This window comes from Triturus cristatus, chromosome 9 (genome assembly GCF_964204655.1).
Source record: "Triturus cristatus chromosome 9, aTriCri1.1, whole genome shotgun sequence".
In the NCBI taxonomy this organism is placed as follows: domain Eukaryota; kingdom Metazoa; phylum Chordata; class Amphibia; order Caudata; family Salamandridae; genus Triturus; species Triturus cristatus.
This window is the reverse complement of record NC_140592.1, coordinates 188,809,861-188,825,675: the sequence shown is the minus strand read 5'-3', so window position 1 is coordinate 188,825,675 and position 15,815 is coordinate 188,809,861. Positions and strand designations below refer to the sequence as shown.

Here is a 15,815-nt window from a genome sequence, read left to right as displayed (position 1 = left end):
GCACATGCAAGCAACTTGTTTGTCTTAATGTAGGCATTAGATGAGGATGTCTACAGTAGGTCTCAAAACTTTCTGAACCTTGGGGGTGTCCCTGGGAACACTATTCTCCCAGGAGGATGTTCTCAGAACCTCCAGGACTCTTGTGCAGTGCCAGGAGATAGTATGAAGTCTGGAGAAAATAAACAATGAACACCTGTTATTCAGTGCCAAGATGCCCCAAGAGGTGAACGTGTGCTTTACAAATACATGTGTAACATAATGTTGTGTTATGCTATGTTATTTTAGGTTATGTTACATTCTGTTATGCTACGCCTCGTTATGTTATGGTTCACTCTCAGCGTTTTACCACCCACCATGATGAAGAGTACCCAGTCTCCACAGTGGATAAAAACACTACTCACTAAGGCAGGCTGTTTTTGGGCAGTTACGGCTGTAAAATTATTAAAAAAACCTATGCAGACTTACTTAGTTTTGGACAGTGAGGAAGCCGTTACACAGTTATTTAGGGGAACACATAAACTGCAGCAAGCTGACGTTTTCCACAGAATACTTTGGCGTCTTTCGTGGCAATCGATTAGTAGAGCAAATGTCATGTATCAGATAACACAAACTAACAAGTCTTGCATTATACGGAAATACTGGTGTTAGTGAAAGAAACTATTTGAAGGATGTGTTTTAATGCATCCAGCACTATGGCACATGGATCGATAAAGTCTAAAAAGCATTCTGAAGTTGTTAGGTCCCATGTTCCTGACTGCGTGTTTTATTTCTTTCATTAACATTTTATATCCTCAACCAATTCATCAGTTCACACATGCAACTGTCACACATAATCCATTTAATTCACTTAAAATCTAATATGGCTATTCCATCAACTCATGAGTGTCCATCCACCTGCAACCAAACTCCGTGTGTATCAAAGGAGGTTTTCTTACTTTACTGGCTCCCATGACTCCCGCTCAAAGCCCCTGTGAATTGATTGTGCAATTGAGGACTCCATGAGGTCGACATATCTAACAACAAGCGGCGCAAACAGGTCTTGAAGGTGTTTGTGAAATTTTCCATTGCACAAATTATCTAAAACAGATAATTATAAACACAGGGAGATGTTATTAAGCATGCACACTACACATTTCATCCTTTACAATAAAAACGACTTCAAAACCAAAACATGCATTGCAAATAATCATTGTGAAGCTTCACAGTCTTTTCAATCAGGGTTTTGGTAAGAGGGAGAGCAGTGTAATAGAAAGCGAGAGTGGGAATGGCGATGAGCAACAGAGAAAGAAAGCAAGATAGAGTTGGGAGAGGGTGAGAGGGAGGCTAAACTGGGAGAGAGAGAATGGTATCAAGCAAAAATGTAATAAATATATTTGCGGAAGATTTTTTTCATTTTCAAAGTCACTTTGAAAAAAGATGCATTTTTCGAACCATGGCTGTCTATAGACCATGCAAATATACAAATGGCATCACAATATTGATCACATATGGAATACGTATATCATTTTCAATCATCATCAAGCAAATACATTGAATTGAGAAATACACAGGAATTACGAGGATTCAAGTATGTTTCTACATTATCATCTTACTTATATAGCAACATGTGCCTGGATGACGTTTTAATAACTCAAGTGTAATATGTGTAATTTTGGGAATTTCGCAGTGTGCTTGTTACATGAAATTCCCTAAATGGCGCCATTACGCTGTGCAGCGTAATTGCGCACCGTTAATGGTAAAAATGTATCGCAAATGGGCCTGACCAAAAAATTCAATTGGTTTCACTTAGTGGTGCTTTTGTTTTTTTACACAGTTTTTTAGCACAAAATGCATCATTGTGTTAAAATTGCATTACAAGCTCAAATATGGTGCTAAGTAATGGATTATCATTTAATGTAATTATGGGAATTTTATGTAGTTATGAGAAAGCACATTTTGCACACCCCTAACTCCAATGCTAACAGAAAAAAACACAGGTTTCATCTAGAAAAACAGCAATTTCAAAGCTCTCATGAACGGGTGCAGAAGTTCTGCCTCATGTTTGGTTGGTAGTGCATCCAAAGACAGCTACTCTGGGTCAGAAAGGACATACACCCTCTCTTATGGGCTGAACGTTGGGTGTGGAGAGAAGTCATTTTTCAATGGAGCAGAGTGCTACTTTAATTACAGACAGCCATTGGATTGAATTTTGTGTTGGTGATCTACGTTACCACCATCAGAGTTCTGAGTAATCTGCAATTTAGTGATGTCATAGTAGGCGGTACAGACAAAGAATTACAGTAATACATCTTTGGTCCTCTGAAGGGGTTGCTAACTTGCCAGTACTTGGGCCATCAAGATACAGGAGCAACTCCCTAAGCAGCCTGAGGAGGTAGTTGGAGGAGGTCACAACAAAGATGATTTGGCTATGCTTGGACATCCTTGAGCAAACAATACTCTTGGAGTTTATACTTTGTCCTTCACTTTAATTTCTACACCTCACAACAAATTGCTTTATGCTTATCTTTTTCTTTTGGAAATTCTGAAGGTTTTAATCTGCGCCTACCATCATTAAGTTTGGAGGGGTTTAGGCTTAGCCATTTCGCTTTCATCTTGTCTTGTACGTTTTTAAATTTCTCTTCTAAAAATGATCTGGGTTCTGTCTACTTATTTGTGGAAATCCACCTTAAACAAACAAAGGAGATCATGATGTCACTTCTTAACTGAGAAGACACAAATATAATGCATATGTTGTATACATTCATGTCTTGATGGACGCTCCAATGTTGTATAAAAAAGGTTAGGTCCCAAGGTGTACCTGTGCAAAGAAAACAGATGTGCACTGTGCTCCCTCTACTTGCATTAGGTAGCCCCACCCCCTATACTCCAACAAATTAATACACAAATGAAGGGCAAATCACATTTATTGATTTATCTTATTCTTCTTTAAATGTAAACAACCACTCTGCCAACATGTGTGTCTCTATTCAAAATCGCTTCATCATGGTCAGATATACCTATTTAATATCATTAATCTTCTGATTCTCAAAGTAGCGAGCATCAATAAAGCATTTTAATTCCCTGGGTCTTTAACTTCAACGTATTGCGACCCCATTATTCAGTAAAGTGCCAGTTCCTTCTCTATAAACACTCAAAAATACACCGAAAATTCATTGGAACTCTAATTCTGTAATTTGACAAAGTACTGCTTCTTCAATTCAACCCCTAGTACATGCAAACATCTGTAGAAGGCTTGTTGAAATAATCTGAATTGGAATGTGGGTCGGTGAAACTCTAAACAGTAAGAGAGGTTCTGAACAAATGGTTGTGAAATTATCCCTCTTAAATTATGGTCTGAGGTAGCAACTGTTGATTATGGAACAATTGCAAAGCTTTTTAATTGTAGCAAAAGTAATTGCTTCATATGCCTTGCCTTGCTTCAGTTACTTGGTCTTCATAGGGAAGTGAGTGAAAAAAAGAAACAAAAGAAGCATAATAACACTACTTTTAACTATGTTGATTTACTAATGTTAATCTTTCCTTAAATAAAAGCAATACCATGTTGCTATGTCACACTCCGCAATCAGAGGATTAAATAAAAGCCTAATTACGAAGTATATTATTTGTAACCTTATTAGCTTGAAAAATTGATTTCACATATTGAACATTCAGGATTTTGAAAGCTAGACACTTAAAGAATATTCTTCACCCTCAGGAACACTAAAACCAGACGCCAGTGGCAGGGGCAGAGAGAAAAAGATGAAGGAAGACACAATGAGTGAGAAAGAGATCAGAGAGAGAGAGAAAGACAAAGTGAGAAAGTGAGTGAGAGAGAGAGAGAGAGAGAGAAGAGAGAGATACCAGGAAGGCATAGGCATAAGCTTTACCAATCACAAACACTGCAATTAAGACATTCAAGCGTGATTCATATTTGCAGTATTCGATTCTCTTAAACATTATTTTGTGTGGTTCCATCATGCGAATTACTCCACCCAGTGGAACCAAAATGGTATCCCTTGGGCAGTTTTAACCTGGACATATGTACTAGACGTGACCACAGTGATATTAGCATTTTAGAGCAGAGTTATGAACCACTTTTTAGTTTTGGACTATTTCTGAGCAATATAATAATGGGAACAATTAACTTAGTAAATTATGTTGTCAAGAAAGGTGAATGACCATTCACACTGTAGTATTGTATCAAGTAGACAAAAAGCATATACATCATAACCTGTGAAGGAATGTAATCAAACGGATGATGATGGGAGAAGCTTTGATGATCTATAAATTGGGCTACATTGGTAGCACAATTTGAACAAATGGCTTTAATTCAAATTCCATTTTCTAGTGAGTGTTTTAGGGACTGTGTGAATACTTGACAGCTGTACAGAACACGAGAGGATCGACAGTTTTATTTTGTGCTTCCCTTTCAATATGATCCCTCACAGCTTCAATTTGTCTTCTGGGTCCCATCATAAAATGACCCACCATGGCAGTCTATTGCCACCAATACTAAATCAAAATCAACATTATGTTTCCTTTGGGTTCAAAATCATAGATGTTCATTTCTCAAGGACAGACACATCTAACATATTGTAACATCAAGCTTATGAAGTTCTCACTAAGAGCAAAAATAAAATATTGAAAAATAAAGCCCAATCACTGTAGATTTAAAATGAAGATTGGGTTTCATCAAATTTGCTAATATATTGGCATTATCTCTTACTTTTTGTGGGATATGTTGTGATTAATTTGCTAATTCTGTAATTTATTACAGAATGACTTGCACTTTTAAAGCTACAGAATAGATGCTCTGAATTTAGGAAAACGCCTATTTTTGCATGATAACCCCCGTTTTATGTTTGGACTGATGCTGCTTGTTTTTGGACTTTATCTATTGAGACTCTGCGAGCCAGGACCCAGTGCAAGTGCTCTGACCCATAAAACATATTGAAATTGGCTAACTTCTAATAGGCATATTTAACTCAGCTATAGTATCCTAGTATATGGTAAAAAGTGTACTGTAATTTAAAAGTCATTAGTCGACTGCCGCCCATTACAGTGACAGTGCAAACATGACTGCTAGCCTACTGTAGCTTGTCTGTGCAGTTTTAAAACTGCAAATTTGGCCTGTCAAAATAACCCCTCTTAACAGCCATACACCCTCCTTTTAAATGTTAAAAAGTCACTCATAAGTAGGTCTTACTGCCCTTACACAGGGTGCATATTAATTTAAAAGTTACAGATGTAAAAGTGTAATGTTAAACATATCCTTACAGTGAAAAGATTCTAAAAGCAATTTTTGCTGAAGCATGGTTAGCTGTTCAATAGAAAAGCACTGTGGTATAATTAAAACATAATAATATTATCTCCATCTGCAAATAACTACAAAATTAATTTTCCTACTTTTAAAATATGTTTACAAGCCCAATTCACTGGTAAAGTCTAATTTGTAATACCTATTTTGGAAAAGGTACTTTTAGAAGGTTACTTGTTTGTTGCTTAAAACCTCTAGTGGCCCATTTGAACGATTTTCCAACTGTTACCTAGCAGCTGAATAGTCATCTTGATGAAGTGTGACTTGCTCCCAGATCAAAGACAAAGGCCTTGAGTGTGGAGTGGTGCTATGTTCTTCTGGCAGGATGACCATCTAGGCTGCGCCAAGTAACTTAATTAATTTAATTAATTTTCAGGGAGGCCTACTCTGTCACTCTGGCAAATGTTAGCTGACACCTGGGCAGGGACATTTTTTGTCCAACTAGTCAGACAGCTTTAAATCCAAGAGGGAGAGGAGAACTATAACTAGTTCATAGCGGCCACAGGGACGGGGTTGCTGATTTCCCTGGCCACACTTCTGGGGTGGGCACAGGATCTTTGCTCAGTGTAAGAAAGGTCCCACCATCATGGTTTTAGGTATGGCAGGGCACTGTGGAATTGTTTGCAGTAGGACACAGAGGAACTACTGCACAAGTGGGTATGGTTACTCCAGGAAGCATTTTCCCTATTGGTTAGGGAAAGGCCAGGAATCAACCATACCTACATGCTAGTGCTATGCATAAATGTGGAACCCCTGGACACTCTCTTCAGAACACTGCTGGACTTGTGGAAGACAGAAGGACTGCACCTGTTGTTGTAGACCTGTGAGGAGACCTGAAAGGCTGGACCTGCTCTTACTTGAATGAATGAAATGAATGAATGAATGAATGAAAAAAGAATTTAATAAAGCGCACTGTGGCCACGCGGCTTCCTAGCGCTGAGAGCTCCGGCCAGCAATCACAGAAATAACCCAAAGAGATTAACATGAGTAAGCCTGAGAAAACAGGAGGGTTTTCAGGGCTTTGCGGAAATGAGAGTAGATAGGGATAGCATGCAAAGACATAGGAAGAGTGTTCCAGAAGCGGGGGGCCAACACAGAGAATCGGGTGCCTCCCGTTCTGGACTAGCGAAACCGGGGAACATTGAGGAGGGCCAAGGAGGAAGAACGAAGAGAGCGGGCAGGTCTATAAGAAGAAATCAGAGAGCAGATAAAGACTGGTGCGGAACGAGCAAGAGCCAGGAAAACCAAGCAACCCAGCTTAAAAAGGGATCGCTGATGAACAGGGAGCCAGTGGAGGGACTTGAGTACAGGGGAAATGTGATGAGTGCGAGGAAAATGAAGAATGAGACGGGCAGCCTGATTCTGAATTGCTTGTAGGCGACGTGTTTCATAAGCTGGTATGCCCACATACAGGCTGTTCCCGTAATCAAGACGGGAGGTAATCAGAGCCGAGATAATGATTTTAAGAGCTTCAGAAGAAAAAAAATGAGATATTTTACGAATAAGCCGAAGAGAAAGAAAACAAGAAGAAACAACAGAACTAACTTGGGCATGCATTGAAAGGTCCTGACTAACCTTAATGCCTAAGGTCCTAACAGAAGAAACTGGTGTGGGAGAGGGACCTAAGGTAGGGGGCCAAAAAACAGAGGACCATGGACTGGATGAGCCACCCGTCAAGACCAACTCGGTCTTGTCCGGGTTAAGCTTAAGATGATTTGCGCTCATCCAATCAGAAATCAAGACCAAAGTAGAACGGAACTTAGAAAAAGACATAGAAGAAGAGGAAAGATCAAAGACGAGCTGGAGGTCATCTGCGTAGTTATACACTGAGACCCCCAGATCGAGAAGAGAAGTAATAAGAGGATAGATGTAAAGATTAAAAAGAAGAGGAGAAAGAGAGGAGCCTTGGGGTACTCCACAGGAAACTGGATGAGCAGGAGCAGAGAATCCGGAGAGATGAACCGCTTGAGAGCGGCCCAAAAGAAAAGACGCAAGCCAGGAGAATGAGGATCCTCGAATGCCCGCTGCGCTGACACGGTCGAGAAGAATGGAATGGTCAACCGTGTCGAACGCAGCGGACAGATCGAGGAGGACCAGAGCTTGAGGAAGAGAGGAGTCGGCTTTTGATTTCAACTCGTCAAGGACTGTGAGGACCACCGACTCCGTAGAATGGCCCGAACGAAAGCCTGCTTGATGGGAAGCCAAAAGATGGTTCTCCTCGATGTAAGAGGAGAGGCAAGAAGTGACGTGGCTTTCCAGGATCTTGCCCAGAAAAGGAAGGAGAGAGATAGGCCTAAAGTTGGAGGGAAGAGAAGAATCTAAGCCAGATTTTTTAAGAATAGGCAGCACGATAGCAGATTTGAAAGATAAAGGGACTATGCCCTGGGAGAGAGAAGCATTAAGAAAGGAGAGAGGGGGGACAGGACAGTTAGAGAATAGAGCTCTCAAGATACGTGCCGGGGCGCAGTCGGCCGGAGAGCCAGACTTGATTTTTGTGAGCAGAGTAAGAAATGAATCCAGAGAAATAGAGGAGAAAGAGTCAAGAAAAGAGTGGGGTGCAGGAAGAGGAGAAGAAGAAAAGGAAGAAGAAACAGAAGGAATATTGGATTTGATCTTAACGATCTTCTCGATGAAAAAGTCGTTAAGTGAAGAACAGAGAGCCTGGGAAGGAATAAGATTGGGATTGGCGCGATCAGAAATCGCCAAGTTGTTAACCAGCGAGAAAATCTCTTTGGATTTGTTGGCGGAGAGGGCAACTTGCTCAGAGAAGTACTTGGTTTTGGCCGCAAGGACAGCTCTCTTATATTCATTGAGGAGAAGTTTGTATTTGGCCCGGAGAACCGGGCAGTAGTTACGTCTCCAATGACGCTCAGCCCGTCTAAGGTCCAGTTTTAGGGCTTTAAGCTCTTTATTGAACCACTTGTGAGCATCATGAGGGCGAACGGCCTTGATTTTCCTGAGCGGAGCAACCAGATCGCAGGAAGAGGATAACCAAGTGTTGACTGCTTCGGCTTGAGAGTCAAGGGAAAGTTCAGAAAGAACAGGAGTGGAAGAATCAAGAGAAAGAGAAAGGGAATTGAGATCAACCCGGTTCCAGCAACGTGCAACCATGTTCTTAGGTAAGGAGGGTTTGTGGGGGGTACCAAGGTTTACAGAAAAAGATATGAGGGAGTGATCAGACCAAATACAGGGAAGAATGCTAGGAGAAAGGACCGTGCAGCAAGATGACCAAATTTGGTCAAGTGTATGACCCAAGGCGTGGGTAGGGGCAGTGACATGGGACAAAAAATTGAGACACTGAAGGGTGGCCGAGAAATCTTTGGAGGACCGAGGACAACAAATTGGACTCCAATGGTTAGTTGGCTGACCTCCTCTTAAGCTATAGGGATATAGCAAGCTTCTAGAATCCCTTTCCTCGAAGAGCCCAGCTGACCAGTTTTAACTAGACCTGCCAGGACTCTGCTGGTGGCTGGTGAGTCTTGACCCCAAAGTGCTGTTCCTGAGGTCCTGGGACCTATGGCTATGTCAAAGTATACCCCTCCTAATATCCTGAAAAACCTGGGACTTAGAAATGTTTTAGCTCCAAATACCACCGGAGGACCAGGAGAAACCTGCCTATTTAATCAGGCGGAGATGTGTTGCCTGCTGGGGAGAACATTCTGTTTGCCCCTACTCACAACGTTTTGCACAGCGCAAATCTGTTTCAGCAGAATGTTGCAGAGAGGGTATCCTACCTAGAGCTTGGTTCCTTGCCCCAATAGAGGACCTCAAGCTCCATAAAATATAGAAATCTTCACCAGGCGAAGGTGCTAATAGTACCCATCCTGTGAGGGGAGTACATTTTGAGTTCTTCCTGCCAAAATGCAATGGCTTTAATGGGACCTCGTCAGGTGGCTATTGGGTCTCGTGGAGCCCATCTTGGTTACAAGCTGCTGCCTTACTCCTCTGCAGATTTTTTGACTTCCATTTTAGAGACTAAGTCAGAAGGGAAAACTTCTGACCAGGACGAATCTGGTTTCTGTATCTAAGCTTGCTCCATCACAGTTGGCCTTAAATTGTGCCTATGTCCCAATCAAGTGCCACCAGATTTTTATTGTGTTGTGTTTTTGACTTATTAACTGCTTTAATACTTCTATAGTTGTACACATTTCCTTAAGTTAAGCCTGTCTGCTCTGTGCCATAGCTACCAGAGGATGAACTCAGATTTAAATTACTGAAACCTTTACTGAACATAACAATAAAAGTGAAATTATTAACTATGGTGGACTATTGTTGACACAACAAATAATTCACATTCTCATGTTGAACACAAGCAAATATAGGGTACTAGTCCTCAAATTAGAGACCTTAACCCCATTAAGCCTTCTGTTTAGAGAGTAGGGGGAAGGAGAAGCTTTACAGGTTGGGCGAGGATGATAAACTAGTAGCCTGACCATCAACAGCTTTACATCTCCCCTGCCTCCACCCAGTTGCCCCGGACTAGTTGCAAAAGGGTTGTATAATTTTGAGCAAGATTGATGGGACTTGCAGGTGACAAAAAGCAGTCTACCTTCTCTACCACCTCAATTTTCTACCCTATTCATCCAATTATCCAGAGCCAGAGGTCAGGGAATATCTGACATTTTATGGAAGAAAGGAAGGTAAATCTTTATTTCCTGACAGGAGAGCTAACCCTACCTACGGCCAGCCAATGGGCACATCTGAACATGCACCAAAACCCAAGTCTGCCTCAAGTAAGGGCATCTGAAAGTCAGAGACATACGTTTAGGAGGCTTATTGGCAACATGGGCTAGATATTCCACATTCATAGTTTTATGTTTTGTACAAACACTTATATGATTTATACCGAAATTGTGATTCAGGTAATTGTCTTACCTCTATGCTAAATTCCTATTTAATATCACGTCACAAAGCGTTTTTCCTAGAGTCGTTCTATGAAAATGAGTACAATGACAGCCGATCAAATAACTAATTAATCTTGGCTCTATAGAGAAACACAAATGCTATCATGGTTGAAATTGCTATTTTCATATTCTCTAAAGAGGAATACATTTTATAACCCCAATATAGTTTGGGGTTGAAAGACAGGAAGTGTGGCAGGGAATTATCCAAATGATCTCCACAGGACTCCATTCCAGGTATAGTTAGCATTTCTGTGTTCAACAAGAGGCTAAGAATCAAAAAGCTTTTTATTATTTGTTGAATTCCTATAACTTCATGAGCATCAGGTGTCCCTTACATTTTATGGTCCTGATGAGACCAAATATCTTTTAGTGGGTCGAAATGCCATTGACAGTATCAAACAAACTCTGTCACCTAACCATTTGAATGACGGAAGGGTCAGATTGAGATCAATGTGTATTGTATTGTATTGTATTGTACTGTAATTGCATTTAAATAGTGCTAACTACCCCAGACGAGGTGTCAAAGCACTTTTTCAGCGAGTAGAACGCTACTCTGGAACCCATAAAGGATTAGTGGTGAATTATTACAGTGAAATATGGAAGTAATTTGTGTGGTGGATATGTTAGGCTGGTATTTGGATTGAGAAGGATAGTGGAGGGATAGAACATTTGAGTTTTGTCCTATAACTTTAGAAATCCTTTTTTTCTTGTTTTGTTCATTTCTGTATGTCTAGTCTTTTGTATTAGACTTTTTTGTGTTTTTGTGTTCCATCTCACATAGAACACTATGTATGTTGTACATGTTTGACAATATATACTAAATAATAATATGAGAATATCTTGGTTTGACATTATATATAAATTAAAAAATATATATTTTTATTTTATTTTGTACATGAACAAATGCATACAGTAGTAAAACATAGCCATCGCCTGGCAATATCCAGTTTCACCACAGCCAAGCCCAGGAAGGCGAAGAGTAATTGCGTTCTAGGCTGGTCTGCCTCACTCGGAATCTCCAGGAGCACAAAACCAGGGTCGAGCGGCAAAGCCACCTCTAGTATCTCCCCTAATGTTCCACGTATGGCCGTCCAATAAGCTTGGATGGTGGGGCATAACCATATCAATATCAAATTATACAAATTGCCTGCAGTGTCTTTACAAGAAAGAGAGTCTGGTGTTTCAGCCCTACCCATCATGTGTAACTTCTCCCTAGTACACTCTATGCAGAATCTTGTACTGCACAAGTCTTAGCTTTGCTTTAATGGCTTTCTCTCTGGGGTGCATTAGTGCTGTCTCCTAGTCTATGTCTAAGGGCCCTCTGTCTGTCTCCCATCTCTTCCTAAGCCTGTGTAAATTGTCTGGTTTATTATTGTTTATGGTTTTGTAGGTGAGGGAGACTGCCTTCTCTATGAGTTCTTCTTGTAGTAGCCTCACCTCAAATGGAGCGTATTCGGGTATGTCTGTGCATGGGATGTTCTGTGTATGCCACGCGTGGCACAGCTGTGCATAGTTGAGGAAATGGGATCTATGTAGTCCATATTCCTGACTAATCTTATACCATGTTTTAATTGTCCCTTTTTCTAGGATGTCTCCAATTAAGGTGTTGCCCAGGAGGTCCCATGCCTCAAATCACTTTAATTTCTGAAATTCTCTGAGCCTTACACCCTCCCAGAGCGGTGTGACTTGTGTGACCCGGTTTACCCATTCAATGGCTTTTGTGGCTCTCTCCCATGCCTCTACGGTGACCTTTGTCACCAGCAGTAATTAAGAGGTGCCCTTTCCGCCATAAACGTAGTGTAGGTGTGTGTGTGGTGGCATCCGTTCTCTCTTCAGTCGATATGTGGGATGATCTTGTGCCCTGTGCGTCCACTAGTTAATGGGGATAAGGTGGACAGCCCAATAGTGTGCCTCTATGTCTGGCAATGTGATTCCGCCATTATTTGGCTTTCACTATAGCATCTTCAGCATTATTCTGGGGTGTCCTCCTTGTCATATAAGTGATCTAAATGTCTCTCCCCAACCCAGTGAGGGCTAATCGTGGCAGGGGGTGATACGTGTTCTCAAGTGTGTAGAGCAGTTGTGGCAGGGTAATCATTTTACAAATAGCTACTCTTCCGAGCAGCGATAAGGGGAGCCCTCGCCATCTCTCCACATCTTGTTTGAAAGTTTGCAGGACCTCTCCCAGGTTATGGTATTGACATCTGGCTTTGTATGGGGTAATGAAAATTCCCAGGGATTGAAAGCCTTCCTGTGCCACCCTCAGATCGTCTGGCAATGACAGGTTTTCCAGAGTTGTGCCTGGAATACAGATCGCGGACATGTTCCAGTTTATCTTATAGGAGGAGTGTCGCCCATATTTCTCTATACTGTCAAACATGACTGGAAGAGTGACATCAGGACTATTGATATATAGGACGACATTGTCTGCATAGAGGGAGATCTTTTCTGTCTCATTGATATTAGGTGCTACCTTGAAAACAGAAATGTTCCTGATGTTGTCAGATATTAATGGTCAGTGACTCAAGAGTGAGTGAAAAAATGAACGGTGATAGGGGGCATCCTGGTCTCGTTCCCCATCCAATGGGGAAGGGTGGTGACGTCCTCCTATTTACCCGTACTGTGGCAGTCAGCCTATTGTAGAGTAATGCTATCCAGCTACGGAACTCTGGGTCTATTCCAAACTTGGCCAGTGTGCATTCCAAAAATGGCCAGTGTACCGCGTCACACGCTTTTTCTGCGTCCATCAGGAATATGTGTGGTGTGTCTTGGCCGTCTGCTTCAATTACCCAGTTTTGAGCCCTACGGAGGTTTATTCTCGTAGCGTGCTGGGGTATGAAGCCCAATTGGTCATCATGGACGAGAGATTAAATGTATTTGTGGAGATGGGTATCTAGGATTGTGGCTAGTATTTTCGCTTCTGTATTTAACAGGGAGATGGGGCGATACGAGTCACATCTGTTGCACGTATTGCTCCACTTGTGTATTATAACAATCGTTGCTGACCTGAGGTCTGGAGTAGGCCTGGGCGGTAAATTCCGTTCCACTCGCGGAATTTGCGGAATTTGCGGAATTTGGGTAATTTCGCGTTCCGCGGAGAACGCGAAATTGCCCAAAATTCTGCTTTCCGCAACTTCGCGAAATTTTTTGCTTGTTCGCGTTCTCAAAATGCGTGTTCGCGAGATATTTCTCCCCGAGCACGCAAACAGCGATTGTGAACAGGTAAAAAGCATCGCGAACAAGCAATTCCGCGTGTTCGCGGAATTTCTGCGTGTTCGCGGAGATTTATTGCCGTTTCGCGGAGATTTGCGTAACGCGATTACGCAAATTCCGCCCACCCCTAGTCTGGAGGTAAGCTGCCCGCTTTGTGTGTGTCTTTAAACAATCACAGTAGGTGGGGCCTCAGGAGATCTATGTAGCTCTTATAGAGCCCTGCTGGGAGCCCATTCCCCTGTCTCAGATTTACCACTGCTTCTTGTATTTCGTTAGGGGTTTTTTCAGTTTGTAAGTTGTGTGACTTTTTCGCACCTAGTGTTGGGGTCTGGATACCGGCCAGGTAGTTCTCAATTTCCATGGGTGTACCAAGGGGACAGGCCTTATACAAATCTTGGTAATAGCCAGTGAATGCCCTGACCATCTGGGTATCTGTATTGGTTTGACATTATTGTTTGCATGGACTCTCAGTGTATAGCTTATTTTAACTACTCTCTACTACAGCTTTGCTTATGAAATTGTGCTCTCACTTATCCAAGTATACAGAAACAATTCCAATGAAAACCATTGTTGTTGACAATACTATTTAAGGCCCTGGTTCTTTTTGAGGAGGGTTGACTTTTTGTTTTGATAGGTTACAAAGAACTGTAGCAAAGCATACATTAGATCAGATGCTGGGACAAGAAAGGCTTAAATGCTGCATAAAATGTGTTAAACCTGTAGATGTAAGCAGAATATATACTGAACATCACAGAACACTAAGGGCCTGATTGGCAATGAGAATCATAACTCAACATCTGTATAAGAACTCCTGCACACTGGTGCAGATTTACCTTTGTTCCCTATTCACAAGCATTTCCAGTAGTATGTCTTTAAAACTGTACTTGTCTCAACGTTTTAAGATTGCTACTATGAATGTCTGGTTGACATCTTTGGAATGTCACTTAACAAGAAAATTCAGCAGCAAGTTAGCTCAGCATGTATGCTCCACTCTCCTTTGTCTTCCTTACAAGTGTGATACATAGGCTCTATTTTCACTTGGAGCAAGTTTCAGAAAGTTGCTGTGCCCTGTCACAATACTTGCACTTGTGTGTTCCACTTCCACTTTGACTACAGAGGTTGGTACCTGACCAGGTTCTCGGATACGCCTCACTAAACTACAAAACTGCTGCATGAGCTTCCAGTCTGTGCAGTCCTATGACTGGCTGAATAATATGTTGGTGTACATGAGACACCAGTCCACGTGGATACAAGAACTACAGGTGGATACAAGAACTACAGGTACCTTCTTGCCCTGTAAGTAAGTCAGCTGGGTCTTTTTTTATTTCTGAGTCAAAACACATGTTAAAACCTTCTTTCTCTAAAGATCTTTACTCCAGACTGGAGAACATTGGGACTGAAGACATTGACATTTTGGGTTAGTTGCATCGTAGTGCTTACGTTAGATCATGCTATTTAAGCAAATATGGGTAATATTCCAGAAATTACCTGTGCTAATTAGGTCAGAACTTAAAAGAGCAATTTATTGAGAGTAAATATTTACCTGGACCCCTTTCTGATCATTCCAGACGGGAGCTTGTATTGCAGTTAATGGCATCAGAGTGTCAGAGGATCAGGACAATTGACTGGAAACCTCTTGTTGAGGAAGATGTTCAAGAACTTAAAAGAATATGTGACGAATGCTACGATTTCATGCTACAACTAAATTTAGCCTGAATTAGTTTCAAGGCCATTCATAGGGGGCTACTATTTAAAATCACCTAGAGGGTTAAGAAACAGTAGAAGAGGGATGGAGGAGACTGGAAGAAGGTATGGCCAGGACAGATGCCACACATCTTGACGTTGGCCTTTTGGGAGGAGCTACTATGCCTCTTCATGATGGATTAGTGCAAATTATAATGCAGAAATAAGAGTCAAAACAACAAAGAAGAGGAAGGCTGTCACTTGGCACAATTTGAACAGAAAACACCTAGGCAATTACATGTTACAAAACTTAAAACCCTTTATAAAATAATTGTTATCAATCAGATAATGTATCCATTTACTTCAGAAAGATTAGTCTCTGGGACAGATTAATTACAACGAGCCTATAAGGAAGATATTAGTTCAGAAGATAATGAAATAGGAATGTGGCTATTTGAACTAACACTTCCAAACTCAACACTAGGAACATCAGGAAATTACAAACAAGAGACAAGTTCAAAAATTCTATCAGCACAGCCAATAAAGGCAAACCAGCTGACCCTGATGGCCATCCAGATTTACCACATTTTGGCACAAGACATCTGCTAATTTTGTGGACGATGATTTAACAAGGGGAACCTATAAAACAGAGCTGTGGGAAGCTAATATGTCAACAGTCCTAAAACCCGTCAGGAACCCGTTTTGATGTGAAAATAAAT

At 41.4% G+C, this 15,815-nt stretch overlaps 1 protein-coding gene across 15 annotated transcripts in view; it reads right to left on the bottom strand.

The window, feature by feature from the left end:
- The window catches only part of CADPS (calcium dependent secretion activator), a 1,625,151-nt gene that overhangs the window by 567,171 nt on the left and 1,042,165 nt on the right, over positions 1 to 15,815 (bottom strand). For all 15 annotated transcript variants that reach the window (XM_085624714.1, XM_085624723.1, XM_085624709.1 and 12 more), the window contains one exon: positions 936 to 1,077. In XM_085624714.1, coding sequence (XP_085480840.1) covers positions 936 to 1,077 — 142 coding nt within the window. The remainder of the gene's footprint in view (positions 1 to 935; positions 1,078 to 15,815) is intronic.